At 39.8% G+C, this 18,879-nt stretch overlaps 1 protein-coding gene across 5 annotated transcripts in view; it reads right to left on the bottom strand.

Annotated features, from left to right (window-relative positions):
• Positions 1 to 1,865: 1,865 nt before the first annotated feature.
• OSMR (oncostatin M receptor) overlaps positions 1,866 to 18,879 on the bottom strand; it is a 33,526-nt gene continuing 16,512 nt past the window's right edge. For 4 of the 5 annotated variants that reach the window (XM_075526217.1, XM_075526219.1, XM_075526218.1 and 1 more), the window contains 14 exons: positions 18,190 to 18,319; positions 16,719 to 16,876; positions 16,498 to 16,542; positions 14,351 to 14,487; positions 12,930 to 13,089; positions 12,338 to 12,414; positions 11,716 to 11,932; positions 10,863 to 11,045; positions 9,573 to 9,674; positions 8,944 to 9,123; positions 7,012 to 7,176; positions 5,368 to 5,446; positions 5,015 to 5,087; positions 1,866 to 3,997 (listed from right to left, as the gene is read on the bottom strand). In XM_075526217.1, the coding sequence (XP_075382332.1) occupies positions 3,560 to 3,997; positions 5,015 to 5,087; positions 5,368 to 5,446; positions 7,012 to 7,176; positions 8,944 to 9,123; positions 9,573 to 9,674; positions 10,863 to 11,045; positions 11,716 to 11,932; positions 12,338 to 12,414; positions 12,930 to 13,089; positions 14,351 to 14,487; positions 16,498 to 16,542; positions 16,719 to 16,876; positions 18,190 to 18,319 (2,144 nt within the window). In that variant the 3' untranslated portion in view covers positions 1,866 to 3,559. The remainder of the gene's footprint in view (positions 3,998 to 5,014; positions 5,088 to 5,367; positions 5,447 to 7,011; positions 7,177 to 8,943; positions 9,124 to 9,572; positions 9,675 to 10,862; positions 11,046 to 11,715; positions 11,933 to 12,337; positions 12,415 to 12,929; positions 13,090 to 14,350; positions 14,488 to 16,497; positions 16,543 to 16,718; positions 16,877 to 18,189; positions 18,320 to 18,879) is intronic. The other variant, XM_075526220.1, reaches the window with a different exon arrangement.

Below are 18,879 nucleotides of genomic sequence, written 5' to 3'. Positions count from 1 at the left end.
ATCTCAAGACTTGTTCTCCCTGTCCCGTGTGGTCTTTTTTTTATTTAGTAATACGCTGCTACATATTTGGAGGTTCTAGTGTTTGTAGGTCACTGAACAGACATTGAAATCTGATTTATATTGTATACCTGTAACATAGAAAGAAAAAGTATTTATATATTTTCCGTAAGAATACTGCATTGAGCTGTGTATAATTTAAACAGAGGCTTCTTCCAAAATGGTATTGCCCACCTTGATTTTTTTTTGTGTTTTTTTCTGTTTTTTTTTTTGTATAGTGTGTACAGTTCATGTCGATGGGCATTAAAAGCCTCCTGAAGCGTAATCTTATCAAAGGGATGCATTGTTAATAAAATGTACTTAAACTTCTTATAGTTGTTCTGGTCTTATATGTACCTCTCAGCACTAGAAATGGGTTGGAATTTTATTTATATTTGTAAGTTACTAATTAACTAGAACAACCTGAAGCTTTCCAAATAAACATTTTTTGTTAAAAATATATTTTACATTAATGCTTTGTAAGATGTCTTGTAAAAATAGAAGGGGACTCTGTAATAGTTTGTACACAACTTTTATTTTAAAAATTTAGCATACTGATACTGAGAATAATTTTCCATTATGTGATGGCTTAGGTATTAGCATTTCAACAACAGCTGTGAAAGTTGAGTTATAAACAAAAAAAATGACAGCAGCTTACAATTTTGGACTCATTCAACCATTAATGCAAGACAGATGTCTTAAAAAATATAAAAATTATACATGCCTCCCCACCCATGCAAAAATACTTTTCTAATCTTTAGTTCTAGTGCCCTGTGGAGTGTACCCTTTGGCTGGCATGAAGGCATCCTCCTTGGAATCCTCTATTTGTGTGCTTTTAAGCACAGGTGGTTTCATGAAACACCAGGACCCATCAGGGCCAGCGAGCAGAAAGGCCTATAGATAGAGAGGAGCTAGCCTCTTATCCCCTCACCAGGCAACCTGGTACCTGGTAACGTGTTTCCTTGCTTCCAGGTGATGAAGTTTCATCAGTGCAGGATCTCCGCAGGAAGGGAGCTGAGGTGGGAACTCTCAACAGGCCAAGCTGTTTCACCCCACCATCAGGAAGGCACAACTGGCTACATCATCCCCACCCACACAGCCCCCTGGGCTGAATCACTGCAGCCAAGCCCCAGTGACAGGAGCTTTTTCAGAAGTAGGAATTGCGCTTTGTTACAGCCTGGCAGGAGGTACTGCATGTTGGAATTTAAAACATTTCATTTTCAAATGGTTTAAATGAAAAATTTTTAATGTTTTAAATGAAAAGTTTTAAATGAAAATGTTTTTAAATGAAAAGTTGAAACACTTTTGTTTCAACTGCATGTTGAAACTTAAAACATTTCGTGCAATAGTCTGACTTTTCTGACTGACTTATCAGAATTCCTTATATGTGTAACTCTTGATTTAGGATACCTTTCAAACCTTTTTAAGTAAACAGGCCTTTTTTAGAATTGCACAGCTAGGAAGTTTTATTTTGGTAGTGGCAAAACAGCTCCCTTCTGTTTACTGGCCTTTTTTCCAGCAGTACAGCTTGTAGACTATACAAGTACATATGATGTGATGAAACACTTTGGAGAAGGAAATGTTGTAAAGATACTGTGGTATCAAACTTTCAAATTCAGTATAACTCAAAGGAGAGTAATATAAAGGGAGGAAAAGTTTCTCTGGGCTGTCTCCATCAAATAGCATCAGCCTTTTCTCTTACTTCCCTGTGCTGTCAAACTGCGGTTCAGCTAAATGTGACCAGCCTTGCTTCCTTACTCCACTGTCTGAAGGCTGAAAGGAAGGACCACCCTGCTTTTTTTTCTACTCAAATCTGTGTGTGTGACACAGCACAGTTTCGCTGAGTGGGTACCTCTAACCACAGTTAGCTGTCTGTGTGTTTGTACCTTTGTACCTCACCTTTGCCTGCCTGAAGACTTCTCCCTCTGTTTGCAGTCACTGCTTGTCTCGGCCAAAGTCTACATAAGGTCTTGTTGATTTTCCTGTTGCAACACAGCTCATGGACGTTACAGCACTATCTGTAAGCAACAATATAAAACCTAGATGATGTTCAGTATCAAAAATCATTTCTGTCTGCAGCTGCTTAGTTTTTAGGGAGTGTGATTAGCTAAACAGAGGGAAGACAAGTAACTGCATTTTAACAAATCAGCTGAAGATCAAATTGTAAAAAACACTTCATTTTTCCCTTTTGAGAACTGCTTATTCTGTGTTCTGAAGTTGAATTCTTTTATTTGTGGAAGATTCCAGACAGCATCATAATTAGGCAAAACCAAAGGGTTCTTTGTGCACTAAGGAGGCTAATACAATTCCAACTCTTCTGCTTCATTACAAATGTACAAATTTTAAAAATTAAAATGGAAGACCAAATTCACAGCTGCCTACTGTAGGGATTCTGAGCATTAGAACAAAAAATTGGGGTTTTTTAATACATGCAAGAGTAGTGTTGGAAGATCTAGCTGATATGCGGCCTGAACATGATGTTCTTCACAAATGGGATTCATACACCTATGCATCTGACGAGCGTGTCTGCTCACCTGGTTGGTTGGGGCTTGCTACGTAAGTGCAGGTCTTAATGCCAGAAGAAGTTAAGTTCATGTGCACAAGCGGAAAGGTAGTGCCATGGTAACACCTCCGCAAACAGCTGTCCTGATGGAAAAACAGTTCCTTTCCACTTAACTCCCCACATTTCTTTGTTTAGTGAAGAGAATTTTGTTTAGGATTTTAAAGGATCATTCTTCCAGCCAGAGAAGGCAGAAGTGTGAGGAGCTTCAGTTACCAGAAATGGGAGCAGCAGCCCACTAACAGGGGCCTGTACTATAAAAATCTGTTTTCTGTGCTCTTTCACCCATCGAGAGTAGTTAGAAGACAGGTGAAGGCAGGATGATCGCTGGATGTTGGTGCACAGGGTAGCACTCCTATAGAAGTCAAAGTTCCTTCTAATCATTCAGTAATGCACCACACTGAATGCAGGTAACCCTTCCACGTTGATTCCTTACACGATTTGAGAGAGAAAATACAACCCTTTGGAGTCTGAGGCAGACTCCAAAGCTAGGTAATGCTCCATGCACAGCTGCACAATACACACCAGCTAGGGGTGGCCAGAGCACATAGTAAGCACACGCAGAATACTGCAAGTGAAATACGCTCTTTGAGCACGACAACCTACCTGCTGCTTTAACTTGCTCCTCTACTTTCTGAATAAATTTTTAATCTCCACAAAATATAGGAGATTTGCATCAGGCTATGAGAAACTGCTGTGATCTAACCTTCCACAATACAGGCCCCAAAGCAGCCTGTAAATCTTATGTAATGCCCATAACTTGTGATGAAACTGTAGCATGCATCATCCTGTGCACCAAGTCAGTATTTCTAAACTAGTCCTGAAGCAAGAGCTTTGCAGCATTAACAGAAGTATCCAGTTGGGCTTGTGAAAGCCTTCATCAAAAGGAGCAGGTATTGCAGTTTTAGAAATTATTTATATTATGCAACCAAACACTGGCTGGACTCAATGGAGGAGAGTACATCAAAGCCCCCTCCCCAGGCAGTGCACATCTGTTTGTGAAATATATCTCAGACTGCTCTTTCTGCCAGCTGTTTCTCTGGGTGTTGAGGCAGCATCTTCATTAAAAATATCGAAGTAGTAGTGTGGCTGGTACAGCACTACTGACAGTTCTGGCTTGCTTGCTTCTAGTGTCTCGGGTTCAGATTCAACTCCAAGATGAGAAGAATAAGCAAAATTTTCAAACCAAATATGAGTCTGAGGTGTCGGTGTGGGTGTAAAGTCTCTCTCTTCGCTTTCATTAGGGTAAATCCAGGAAGAACTGGGACCATCAATCTTATCTTCTGTTGGCGCTGAAGACAACTGGCTCCATGGATGTAATTTCTGTGCTTCGGCCTTATTGTCCACTGCCAGCATGTCAGGAATGCAGTCACTTATTTTCAGTACTTTCCCAGAACCAATCTACAAGAGAATCATAAAACAAAAAAATTACTCAATGAAAGAAGCCCAGAGTAAAGGAAAAGGAGCAATTACTTCAGGCACTTCTAATATTTTCTTACTTTTTTTTTTAGTTTGGATTTTTGAAATAAATGAACAGAATTTGAAGGAAAATATATGTAGAGAATGTTCAATAAAAGCTGTACTTTATGTGGAATTTATCAGAGTATTTATTTAGAGATTTTTTTTTTTAAGTAAATTCAATATGACTATATTTGAATGAAGGAACCGTGTCCCTCTAAAGACTTTGCCGTGTTTTTGACATGTGCAATTTTTAGTCTGAACCACTAGCAACTGGAAGGCAGCAGCATGGGCTGTTGCGTTGTACAGACTCCTCCCTCTGGTGCTAGTGTTCAGTGAACACCAGCAGCAAAAACGGCAGCAGCCCCCTGTGTGCCAGAGTCCTGGTTTTGCAACCCCCTTGCATGCACACAGCACGGAAGCAGCACCTCCTGGTTCAAAGAGCCTACGGAAGAAGCTGAAGGCCTTTTGCCAATCCTTTCCTCCCAGCCAGACGTGGCAGTGCCTGGCAGAACCCCCTGCATCCTCCCAAGGGCCAGCAAGTGCATCACTCTGCAGAGCCCTACAGCAGAGGGGTGTGTGGGACAGGAGGAGTGGGTGGATACAGCCCACTGGCTGCAGCAGAGTGCAGTATTGTCTGGTCTGTTGTGTTCAGACAGTACTGGGTTTTGAACAGTAATACTGGAAAAATCGCCTACTGTATCAAAAGATTTCATTTCTTCTCCAATTATGCTGTCACTTTTTGCAGTAACAGACTGCAGAATATAAACTGATCACTGCAGAGTCACATGACTATCAAAAGAATTGTCCAATAAATAATGATACTAAATTATGTTTATTTCTCTATAATGACTGTCACTCATTTTTAAATGCAGTCAACACAAGAAAAATATTTTTTTCTGAAACTCTACTACTCAAGGAATGGAAAAATGAAAAATACTAGATTTTCAGTGATCTTACCTTATACTCTTTGAATGACAGCACTTTGCTCTTGTTAGGACTAGGTATTACAGGACAGCAGCACTCCTTCAGCCTGGAAATAAAAGGGCAAAACAAATGATGGTTTTGTTCTCTCATCAAAGCATATTCTACCAGCAGCAGCCACACATAGCTGTATATGAAACAGCAGCAGGTGATGAATGTCTCAGAAGTGCCACAAGCCAAATACTTACAACATCCACACAGCTGGGACAGCCAAAGGTAAAAATGAATGAGGCCTTACAACAGGCTGGAAGCAGCAAGCTGCAGCTGTGGTTTGTGAATTACACTAGTTATGTTCTCGGTCTACAACAGGGAAATGCATTATAACTTACCACTTCATCTTCCAGCGGCATATAGCTGCTACTAGTGCTGGAACTATCACTAGCAGGACTAGAAGGTACAGCATGTTTGCTGTGGAAGAAAAATACTTTAAAAATTTGTTTTCAACTTCTCACCTGTAAAGTCAATATACCCTAAGTTTCTGGGACAAAAATAACATCCAGCCCACATGGGATACCTGCCACTAACTCAGCAGTAAAACTGTGTGGTCCGTGGTTGCAAGACAGTTTGGCTGGAAGTTCTGGGATACAGCTGCAAGTCTTTTGACCTTGATTTCCTTTACCAAAATTGAATTATTACTAGATTGCTTTTAATTTGCCCTCATGTTGGCATCTTAACTATAAGGGTAAATTTCCAAAACTTAAGACAATGATAACCTCACTTAACTATTTCTTTTAGGTTTTCTCTCAGATCCCCAAAGAAGACAGATTTTTACCATGGGGTGTTGACAGAACATCTGTACCTCCACTATGGATGGACTACAGCAAGACAGATGCTACACAAGTGTTCATGCTCTCCTAGGATTTATGCTGACACAAGAATCTCAGTATTTCCTTCTAGTTGGAAGACACAGCCTTGGGCTACATTTTTCACAAACAGTTGAGGCTATAATAAGCAGGGCAAGGGGGAGCACTAGTTAGTGCTCGCTCTCCCTCTGCCCTGGCCAGTGCCCTCTTGCCCTGTGCCAGCGAGTTTATGTGTCCCTACCACACACCACAGCAGGGAATGGACACGTGTTACATATTCCTTTCATCTTTTCTGGGTTAATTAAGCCCCCATTTTGATTCCCTGCGTGGCTGTACAAACGTCTGTGCGTGCACAAGAGAAGGCTGGTTAATGGAAGCTGGAACGCAGGTGTAAGAGGCAGTACTGCCTTTGTGAGGGTACCATGAGGGTGTAGACACTGTTCTGCCAGTTAGCCTAAATCACGAAGTATCCTTGCATGAGCCAATGCTTTGCCCTTTCCTACCCCTCCCCCTCCCCCTTCACCTCCACCCCAACAAATTTTCCAAAACCAGACATCTCAGATTTGGATCGTAAGTTTCACAACGAGGACTGCTGAGTGGTATTTTCAAGGGAACAGAACTACAGGCAAGTGATCCTCTGTCTGGTTTGATGATCACATCTGCTCAGTTAGTAAACTACAATGCTCAAGCCAACAACCCTTTCTTACTGACTTATGAAGGAGTTAACTTTACAATGGATTTAAAGACTGATGAGAGTAAGAATCAACGTTAGAAGTTAAAGAGTCCATACAGAAATTACCCGTTTGCACACAGGTCTGTAGTTTTTTCCATATTAGAAAACTAGTTAAATCCAAATGCAATTCTTCAACGCATTCTAGTGAACACGACTCACTAGTCATGCAAATGTGCATATATTAAGCTATTTCCCAGAAAGATGTAAGACTTAAATAAGCATGTAAAATTATTTTCATTCTAAAATAAAAAACCATAGCCACTTAAAAGTATCAAAATCCCATGTTGGTATGCACATTTCGTTTCTCAGTTGGATCCTTTCTCAAGTGCATGTTACATTGAATTAAATGTTTTCGTTTGAGAAAGGAAGATTATTCTAACCTTTTAAATCATCCCACCCTTCTGCTAGAAGACAAATTTTCCACAGCCAATACTCACAGTTAAACGGTGTATCTATGTATATAAAGTTAACAATGGGAGTCTCTCCTCCACCTGTATATGCTTTAACCACTAGTTTGTATTTTGTGTTTGGCAATAGGTGTTTCACGGTGTACCTCTTTTCTTCTGGGTTTTCAATTGTGTATTTACACAGCACTGAATCATCTAAAATGAAACAGATAAGATAGAATCACAGAATCACAGAACCATTTGAGTTGGAAGGGACCCTTAAAGATCATCTAGTCCAACGCTCCTGCTGTGATCATCTAGTCCAACCTCCCACATCTTTCACTAGACCAGGTTGCTCAAACCCCCATCCAGCCTGGCCTTGAACACTTCCAGTGATGGGGCATCTGCAGCTTCTCTGGGCAACCTGTTCCAGTGCCTCACCACTCTCAAAGTAAAAAATTTCTTCCTTATATCTCATCTAAATCTACCTTCTTTTAGTTTAAAAACATTACCATTTGTCCTATCACTACAGGCCCTGGTAAAAAGTCTCTCTCCATCTCTCTTATAAGCCCCCTTTAAGTATTGCAATAAGGTTGCAATAAGGTTTCCCCAAAATGTTACAAATCAGCTTAACTGAGACTGCTAGACCACTGAAATAACAGAACATCTGCAATCCGCCTTCTCTGTAATTTGCACACTTTCTTCTGAGAAGGATGATGCATCCTGACTCATTGCCACTGGGCTGAACTCACATCCCTTCTAACTGGACTGTCCACAGCATTGCCCATCCTCTGGCAGACCACCTAAAAACTTGCTGTCAAAAGCTGCAACTGTTTATTTTAGTTTCCTTTTACTAGAGCTTTTTAAACAGAATGATTTGGGTTTTGCCATTTCTTTTTTTGCCAGAATCCTGTAGCCTTTAAGCTTAGGTCAAGTTCTTTGACGATAATTGAAAGCAAGAAATCTCTGCCTGAAAAAAACTCCTTTGCCTCTCTATTGTGCAACTTCCAGGCCCCAGGGAGAAAAGGGTTAGCTTATTCCTCCTGTTCCCAGTCACACAGACAAACTGGGTCACACAGACAAACTAGCTCAGACAAAGTGGGAAGCAGGAAGCTTTCGATTTAAACATTTTAAAGTATAACTGGGATTACTTGCAGAATTATGGTACTTCTATGGTTAGTTTAGTTGTGACAGGAACTCCTACCTAAGTCTCCTTCAGTTCAAACTAAGCTTTTCAGCCTGATACTAGTCTAATCAGCAGAAAGATCTGATACAGGGGATGACCCAACTGGAAGAGGCAAGGAAAAAAAAAAATATATATCCTTGAACATGTTGGAAACATCTGAAAATTACAATGGAGCAAAGTCATCTAGAGCAGTTTTGAATGTGGAGCAGGAAGATCAGATATAAAAGTTTAAACATGGCTTTGTGCCACCCCACAGCTCGGTTCTGCTGAAGGAACTCCACTGTAGAGCACAGCCACAAATACTTTCACTATAAAAGAATTTAAATGGGGAATTTACACAGTGCTCCAATTCTGAAGGAAATAAATTGTATCCCATCTGTTTCTAAAATACCCCAAATCCTTGTAAAACTAACATGCTTCCTATGACTCTCATCCAAGCAGACCACAAACAGATGTTTTCGAAATTCATGCAGAACTCACATCACAAGAGGCAGAAACTTGACTCCTCCTACAGTACTGCAAGAATCTTTTCTGGAACTCACACTGGAGTTAAAAGGAGCTATGGACAACAGGACGGGGCTATAAATCTGTATAACGCCAGGACCCACTTCCACCCATTTGCACCTCAAGCATTAGAGACAAATCAAAAGCAGCAGGTGTTGAAATCTATGTATTGCCTAATGAGCCAATTTGCTTGCCTAATGTGAACATTCTAAGAGGCTGCAATATCAGCAACAGCCATAAAGTCTTTCCTCTATATCAACGACACAAATTCCTAAATCCCAGAGCTCAGTTACCTGGAAGAACATGTTTTTTTGATCCTTTCAAACTGCAGTCCTCTTGTATAGGCGACACATAAACATTGTAGCCTCTTACAAAACCAGACTGTGACTCATTTGTGGGATAAGAATCCCAAGATAGTGTTACTGCATTGAACGTCAGTTCAACTTTTTCCACAGTAGGGTCATGCAGAGGAGCTGGAAGAAAGGAAATTCAAGTTAAACTTGCCATTATTCTTCAAGAATGTTTATCTTCTCACTTGAAAAAGTCTAAATTCCCATGTGGTGTTTCTGTTTATATCTTACTTGTATTTAAAAGCTGAACAAAGCCAAAGTGCTCCACAAAAACTGTCAACTTCACAGAGCCTTCACACAGTCCACATTATACACAAAGCAGTGACTGCTAATCACAGCTTTGTTTAGCTGTTCTAATTAACATAGACTCTACCTGGTCACTGCACTAGTCAAACATCCTTGATGTAAGGCCATGTATGTTGTTGTACAACTTTTAAATGCTTCACTGATGATATAGAAACAACATAGCAAATATATTTTTAGCTAGTTGCCAGAGAAAGGCTGTGGCATTCTTCTGTTTGTGGCAGATTAATTTAGCAAATACACAAACCCTAAATATGATGCCAACTTACGTAGCTCCCTGAGATAACCAGTCTTCTTCTCCAGTAAGGAGGCTCTATTAGCAACAGATCCATAGATGTGGAAGTTGTATCTCACCCCCGGAACAAAAGCAGCTAGAAAACAGTGGAACTGATTACAAAAATAGGTTATGGTCTGTCTTTTGGTTTTGCTTTTACTTAACTGCTTTCTAGAGAGAGGTCTATAATCCATTAGAAATATTCTTTGTGTGCTATTGTGCTATTAAAGCAACTGAAGGAGACACAGGGTAAGCCAATTCTTAGTGTGCGTAATGTGAATTGAACACATTTATTCTGTCTGAGAGAGAATTGAGGGGGAGGGGTTAATATTTTTTTGTTGCCCTAGAGTATTCAAGATGAGTACACAATAGACTCCAAATGCATCAAAGAGCAAGATAATTTCATTTCTGTTTCTGGCACAGGCAAAGGTCGTGTTTTGGACTGTTTAATGTAGACACATACCCATACATCAGGATTGCATGTTATCCTCACTGACATCCACTCCCATTTGGATTAAACAAGTGCCACCCACTGAAGAACTGGCAACATTTTTTCCATGTGTTACCACACTGTTCTTCAGTGAGGAGGCAGGCTCCCACGTGTTTGTATCAATTGAGGTGCAGTTCCTTTATTGCATATTGAAATGCATTCAGTCAAATTTTGTTCAAACATGTTTCATTCCAAAGTGAACTCTCAGCTCGAGAGACTTCAGGAAGGCAATATTCTTGCAGCTGTGGAAGTATATCAGAGCAACTTTCACACAGCCAGAAAGGATTTAGGTCTAATGGCCACCACTGGGATAAAAAACACACAACTGGTCCTAAGCAAGGACTGGTATTGAGACACATAATTTGTGGCACACTGACAGCACTAAACTTCTCACTGCACAGTGGGTGTTAAGTTGCCCAAGTCTAAACTTCTGACCCATGTTACAGTTAAGCTCCATTTTGCATCTCTTCTGCTAAAAGATTTTTAACTCCTTCATTAACCTCACCATCCTCCTTCAAGATGTTACTACAAGCTACTCAGGAGAGTTTTTTTCTAAAATACTATGCTGACTTTTCTGAAATACTATGGTGACTGCCAAGGCTTAACGGTACTGGCACATTTGTGGTGTCCAATTCATTTGCTAGGCAAAACATGATGCCACATGTCTTTGAAGAATTACACCTGCACTGCACAGACTTCAATATTCCACAGGATTTGTTTCCTAAATTCAATTAATGCCCACAGCATGAACGGTTGCTGCACAGACATCAGAAAGAAAAATCGTTCAACTTTCACCTGAGTTGATCAGAGCACTGGAAGTGTTGGGCCCAAATCTCTTCCACTGCAAATCACAGGGCTGCAACATCGGATAGTTACACCAATCGATAATGTAATTGTCATATATATGTTTGGGCTCCCAGGAAATAAAAATGCCATCATCTGTACCATTAACCTGTTCTTCTTTAAGCTCTCTGGCACCTAGGAATGAACAAAACAGAGTCTCTATTATTTTCCTACATGAGACCTCAGATTCTTAAATAAAGATCAGTATAGTTTCTATGCTAAGCTGTTAAAACAGTAATAAAATAGTTGCGTTCCTTCACTATCAGACATGGGCTCTTTCACATGCTGAAAGCTGATCTCTTTGTATGCTGAAAGCTGACAGCTCAAAAAAACATCCAGTAATTATTACCATATATTCATAAAAAGAACTCAACTACAGAAACCTGAAGTCATAAACAGAAAGTCACAAGAGGCTAATCACATGCAAGAGTTCCCTGCAAGGCACTGGCTGCACCTTCACGGCACCTGCTGCAGGTGTGATGCCCTAGTTTAAGACTAAATGTGTTTTGCTCTGCGGACACTCTCTGTGCAAAACAGACTTTCTGTTGTAAGGGATGGATCAAGGCACTTAATAGCTTAAGTATATTTATTAACTATATATATTAAGTATATATATTAAGCTCAATATACATACAGTTACCACCCTGTAGGCAAAAATACAGTAATGATTTCCAGATAGCAGTGATGTGAGTTAACAGGCCAGGTTAATTTGTTCCCCCAAAATGATAAATTATCACTTCACTTAAAATAGGTAGAAACAAAACTCTCGTAATGGAAATCTAACTGAAAATATTCCTACTGTTACCTGTAGCTCTAGGGATGATCAATACTGAAGGAAGTGAATAATTAACATTGTTCTTTGCCATGATACTGATTCTGTAGGAATGGTTATCAATGGAAATCCTTGTGCTATTGCAGACTGATGAAAAGGAGACGCTTTCAGGCTTAGAGCCATCTTCTACTTTTTCCCAGGTTACTTCATATGAAATATTTTTTCCGTTTGCTCGAAAACTTGGAGTTTGCTGCAGGAAAAGTTATGGGGGTAGACACCAATTACTTAGTAAATTTTGCAGGAAAATACGAGAGGAGCATTTAGAACTTTAAATAACTAATTGGATGTATTATTTCTGTAAGAATAGAAGCACTTGTTTCCATACACTGGTTGAAATGGAAATGCAGAAATCTCAGTAATGGGATTTGTCTTGTTGTAATACTTAGAAGTATATATCTGAAATGCCAGGACAGCACACCATCACACAGCTACATACGTTCTGAAATATGTTATATATAACATTTGTCTTAGATTCTTAAAATATACTTTCATACTGAATTGCTATTAAGTGCACACAAACTTGTTCAAGTTCATGGGAGAATTTTCCAACCCCTTTATGAAGGATTTTGTTTCTGTTTCTGTACTGATGTCTCACCTTCCAGAACAAGGTCACATTCCGCCCCCCCAGAACTGATGTAATTTCTCTCCAGATGTCCAGTTTCCCTGATGGAGCTGCAATAAATACAGCAAAACAAAGATGCTCTAGGTGCAGAAAGGATAAACTATTTAATTGCTTCCTCCCACATGAAGAAATTCCACCCCAAAAACCTCTTTTTCCTCATCACTCCCAGGTCTTGCCAAAACATTACCCTTTAACTTCTTTCTGCCTTCATTCTTTTTTCTGAATGAATGTCTGGTTCATTTCCCTAGAAAATCTTTCTTTACTTGCAGTTTCCAGGTGCTTGTTCCCACCTATGCAGCCCTTGCAGAACACTGTAACTCAGTCTGTCCATCCTCACAGTCATCTAGATTTCCCACTGCCTGCACTGGATGAAATGGCAGAGACTGGCAGGTATGATGAAAGTTGTTTAAGAAGCCACCTTCTTAAAGTTCACTTAGTGTGCTTCTACTTTCATGCAGGCAACAGGCCTCTGCTTTAGCTACACAGCAGAAGAGTAGCAACAAATAGCAGAGGTGGCAAGCGAAGAACATCCTTCAAGCTTCCCTTCTCAATAGGCTGGACATACTTGCTTCCTTTGTTCTGATGGTTCGGGCTTCGCTCCATTCACTCCACCTCCAGAAATGCTTAGCTGCCCCACAGTGTACTCTAGCTGTGTATTCAGTGTATGGCTGCAGTCCGCCCAGGGTCATGCTGGCATAACGGACATGCGTATCTGAACAATTATGCTGTAAGACAGAAAAACAGAACAGTCAGAGCTCAGTTCAGCTTGAGTAGCAAGAGGTTTTTGTCTGAAAAAAATAGTTCTTCCTCTAGATCCTGTGATAGTTAAGCTTGACTTGGAAAAGGTAATCATGGAACAATAGTCAAAAAAAAAAAAAAAAAGGAAAAAAGATAGGCACAAGATCAAAAGACTGGGAGATCCAAAAAGAGGTCTGCAAGTCATCTCTATGTAACTGAGTAGGAGTCACTCACAACCTGTCAAATGACTATTATTTACATCAAGGAGGGAATTTACTGAGATCTTATCCTCACAGAGTCTGGGTCTCTTTCTCAGTTCATGTAAGTAGGATGCTGTTCCAGATCTATGCACAGCATTTACAGCTACCTTTTCTTTCCATTTTTTCCCCAACCTTTTCCCCCACTGCCTACTAAGAGACAGGGTGAGTTCTGGTAAGAGTCAAAAAGTGAGCATGCTTTTAAGCCTCTCCTCTAAACTGTCTCTTGCAATAGTCAACTATGCCAGCCACTTGATCTAACAGCTCTTGAATAATAATTAAGACAGAACGCAGCTTGATCCTGATCTTCATAATGCCTTTTTAATATGCTAGAGGCAAGCTGCCTTCATAAGACAAAGGCTACAGAGAAACCACAGTACGCATCCAAAGAGTCAGTCAGCCTCACCATTTGTGAAAGAGGTGGAAAAAGACAAGGAGTCTACTCAAATAATCTTCAAAGAGGTGGAAGAGTACTGGAAGAAAAACTGTTCTGGGGTTCCCTCACTAGAAACCAGACACACTACCATCAAGTACAGTCAATAGTACACAGAAAGCTCCTGGACTAACATAAAAAAAGCCTTCAACACACCTCTCCACCATTCGTGTGTAAGAGGATATGAGTAATAAGAACATGACTAATCAAGATTAGCAATAGCTAACAGCAATTATAAAGCCCATAAGTATTTTCATTTACTGCAACAAATCTCAGAACCCATCCAGCAAAGGACAGAGCCACATATGCAGACCAGTCACACCATACACTTCGGCCAGCAGTATAGGAAGTGTTGGGAGTGTGAATTAGTGCCAGCAAATGCTGCCCACATGGACCACATCATCAGTGTAGAGCTTGGGAGCAAACAAATCCAGAAAACAGACACATCAACACGCTCACAAGATTTAGAGTGTATTCCTATTGCTGGGGAATTATTTTTTAATCTCACATAAAAAAGATACTTGCTATGTTTTTGTGTATGAAATTCAGGTTTCATACCAGTTCTACTTTCCCATCCGGTTGAAGCACTTCAGTCTGACAAAAGAGTTCAATTCCTTTGTTTTGATGTTTCCAATATAATGTGATTTCTGTATCTGTGCTTTCTTCCCACAGCTGGAAAGGTGCAGCAGGATAAACTGCCAATGGAAAATCTGAGTTAGCTCTTGTAAAACATAAAATGTATGCAAAAGTATTTTAAGGTATTTTAGCTGAGTAGTAAAAGCAAATAAGAAATACAGATTTTTCTGCCAGTCTCGGAGAATCATAGAATAGATTTGGGTTGGAAGAGACGTTAAAGATCATCTAGTTCCAACCCTCTTGCCATGGGCAGGAACACCTTCCACTAGACCAAGTTGCTCAAAGCCCCATCCAACCTGGCCTTGAAGCAGATATAAATTAGTAAAAATTAATTTCAGAATGTAAATGTAAGTAAATGTAATACAAGATTAAAAAAACCTCTTGTGCTGACTTGGAAATATTTTAGATCATGAACAAAAGAAAGAGTCAGAGACTTTTATTGCAAGTCCAGTAAAATTCTCTAATTCAGGACCTGGCAGAGGCTCCTGATATAGCATGGTGAGTAATGTTGGCCACATTTCTACACCCCAGAATCCAGCCTCTTCACCAGAAATTTTATTCACAACTCCTACATTGACTCCTGCCAGTAGTTACCCTCTGGTAAACAGTGCCAATGCTACTTCTTCCAAAAGATTTCTGAGATCCTTTACTGCTATATAAGCAGTATTCAATGAGAGCAGCAGATCTCAAACTCTCCCCTATTATCAGTCCAATTGTAAGGAATAAGCATGGCGATGCGAGTGAGTGGTATGTTTACAGCTTTGGCCATTAACCTAGAACTTTATGGACCATGAATTACAATTTGAGGACTTCCAGACTCAAAGAAGCTTGTGTTTGATACAGAAGGTCCCAGCTACCACATGCAGAATTGGAAACCATGGACTTCAGTTTTCCTTTACTTGCTGACATCCTTTAAGTAAGGAAAATCCTACTGTAAATATGTCCAGGATCAGAGAAAACATAAAGGACTTTACAGCAATCACTAGTTAAAAGGTTACCTCATCATAAATATTATATATCATTTCTTCAACTTGTAACAATCACTAGAACTGGAAAAAGAAGATTGTAGTAAAACTTTAATGTACTTAGCACATTGAATATAACCTATTTTAGCCTGATTTTCCATGAAAACTTAGTTTATAATACTGTGTTGTCTCACTACAACCTGTCAGTTTACTCCTCCACTTTCTTCCTGCTCTATTTCTTTCACCACCAAACAATCAAATAATCAACTTTTTGAACTCTCATGCCTCTCTGAGACAAATTTAACAGACAGGCATTTAACATATGTTCCTACAAGTCATATAAAAAAGTGTGTCTAGCAAAACTGTAATCAGTGCCTCTGAGGAAGGAAGCACTACCAGAATGCAGCAGTTACACCAGCAGCCTCCCCATCCATCAGCCTGTCAGCTTCAGAACCAAGCAAAGCACATGTTGCCTCCTGCTTCCTCAAACAGGTAAGGTGGCCACTGGACCTTGGGAACACTGAGGTGGATGTGATGGGGCTAGAGGACACAAAGGAGAACTGGAAATACTGCTGGAGACACAGGAAACACCCAGGTGTTTTGAGGAAGGAGTAGGTAGGAACTTATGGGACTTGGGGCACACTGTGATAAAGGACACAACTAATAGGGAAGAAGGAACCACAGTCATCAGTTATGGCTCACAGAATAACCTGTTTTATTTCACTGATGATGAACTACTCTTCCTCCCTTATGGTAGCACAGTGGATGTTACTGTCCCATATTAGCATCAAGACAGGTTAGCACTATCACCTCTTTCCTGGCAATAGCTGCTTACACCTGTATCACATCTCCTTTGGAGAGGTGTTAGTAATTTTATTTACCCACTTTTCAAAATGTGCATCTCCATTTTATTTTTGAACGACAGTAACATCAGCAATAATATTTTGGAGAAAGGACTGAATTCCCAAGTAACCTACACAGATATTTTTCTTGAACTCCCCACGTTATATCCTTGTATCATGTTGCTTCCTATACTATGAACCAGCTTCAGCAAAGCAGCAGATTTTGAAGCACTAAGGGGTCATTTCAATAACAAAATCTGACCTTTGGAGTGAAGCTGTTTTCTACCATTAACACAACTCTGCAAAGCTGAAACTGAAGAAACAGCAGATAACTATAGCACGGGGACAGATAATTAATAAAAATCGTGAAGATAAAAATCAAGGACTTCCATACTTTAAACTGGGGCACTCAAATATTAAGATCAGAAGGAGGACAAGGCCTGCAACACAAAACCCTCAACAAAGGCACAGAAAAGACCTTACTTCTGTGAGTTACATCAAAAACATCCGTGGCAGTTTTCTTTCCCAGTGGGTTTTCCACAGTCACTGTGATATTATAGATCCTCTGCTGGCCTATATCCCAAGAACATGAGCACTGGTCAGAACAACTTACTGTGCATGGAACCATTTTTTGGGAAAACCTATCAAAGAAGGCGGGAGGGGGGAGGGGGGAGAAAAAAAGAGAGAAAGACATTTTTCCATAATGTACAATTGACATAGATATTGAAATTTTTGATGCTCAACTAGAATACAGCATCATAAAAAAATAAGGCTGAGGGGGACTATAAGAAGCCACCCAGTTCTTTCCCCTAGCCTGAAGTAGGATGAATATAGGCATTCTTACAATTAGAAGAAAGTTTTCTTCAAAGTCTAAGTTTACTTTATCCTTTTAAGATATAGCTAAATTGCTTTTAGTGATTTCCTCATGGAAATTCTAAACTAGGGACTTATTTGCCAAGAATTTAACCATTCACATGCCTACCATTATGCTTTTAAATGAAGCAGTAATTTCAAGTGCATCTTCTAACCTTCCATTTTTAAAACACCATCATAATATCTTAATGGAAGTGAATGACGCAGAGACCATGAAGGTATACGCAATGATAACCTGCCTTCTGCTGAGACCTTTTGATGAAAGTTTGTTGTGATGATGAGGCAACTGTCCTGTTTTATGAGTTCCCCTTTCTCTGCAGGCCCTGCTGTAAAGCCCCTCTCCTCTCCATTTAGATGCCTCTGTAGCAAGGAGCCAAGAGCCAGGTGTGGTATGCCACAGCTGTATAACCTTGGCTCAGACTGCTAAGAAAGAGCTGTGGGAAAGTCTGCAGAGAGATCTTACACCAAAAAAAAAACCAAAAAAACCTGAAATTATAGAAATTCTAGACAGGAGTAGGATTTTTGAGATAGGATTGTCAGTAGCTCAAGGACTCAAGAAGGAAAACACCAGCATGTAAAGTTATAAAATCCTAAAGAAAAAGAACTAGGGAGGCTAATCAGGCTAACTGAGGTTTAGCTGGAAATCATCAGTTTGAGTCAATATTAGTGTGAATGGATTGTGAACACACTAGTACTCAGCCTACCAGCTGATTAAACCCTAGTTATCTGTTGTGTGTGTTACCCAATAATTACATTATACTTTTAAGTTATCTATAGCCTTATTGCAGGGTGTTTTCATACTTACTGAAAGATATCCAAGCAAATTAACCAAAAGAATTGTTAGAACAAGCCTTATGAAGCAGAACTTGGTCTGACGGACCCACAACTTTGTTACAGGTAGCCCAATTCAGAGCAGTTCTGCACTGCTCAAACTTCATTAAACAAGCTGATCAGTGAGCTGGAAAGAGGCAGGCAGCTAATTGCAACAAAGATAAAAAACATTTCCACAGATTTTAAAGGAAAGAACGTGACTCTTCTGTACAGCACAGGCCAGAGTCAATATACCAATGAGGAGACTTACTCTTCAGACAAGGTGTATTTTGGTGAATGACGCCCATAAAGATAGGTGTCTCCTCCTTGGCTCCAAGTACATGTTACTATTCTCATGTCTTGAGTTTGGCAGGAAAAATCACTGGGTGTATCAGGTGGTTCTTGTCAGAGGGAATAACCAAAAAAACACCAACAGCATGGCAGTCAAGGCAAAAGCCATTAACCTTTTTACTACATTAACAAACTAGAAATAATGGATATGTACAAAGTCCAGCTTACTATCGATGCTATTATTTCAATTATACTTATTCAATTACTACTCTGCAGAGAAAAACCAGAATAACACCATAAATTAATTGCAATCCAAACACTTCTGTATGTTATAATTTTTTGTTATATTCATTCATCCATTTAATCTGTATTGTTTTCTATTTGTAAAAATTGCTACTAACATTCTAAAGGGGGACTGTGCTGAGTTTTTACCGCATGCACACAGACAATGAAGCTGAACTCCTAAATTAGTAGGTATACTTAAAAATCAGTCACCTGTCCTAGGATCAATTAATAAGATTAATCTGAACACATTTAATGCTATTCTTTAATGCTTTCTATATGCAAGTGTACAGACTTGAAGTCAGACATTAAACAGAGTTCAGCTGGACATGACAGGACAATGACAACTTACAGCAAGCTTTTTTTTCCTCCCCTTGTTCCCCACAGC

Source organism: Mycteria americana, chromosome Z, assembly GCF_035582795.1.
Source record: "Mycteria americana isolate JAX WOST 10 ecotype Jacksonville Zoo and Gardens chromosome Z, USCA_MyAme_1.0, whole genome shotgun sequence".
NCBI classification, from domain to species: Eukaryota; Metazoa; Chordata; class Aves; order Ciconiiformes; family Ciconiidae; genus Mycteria; species Mycteria americana.
The sequence above is the reverse complement of the archived record's forward strand: the minus strand, read 5'-3'. Positions and strand labels throughout refer to the sequence as shown.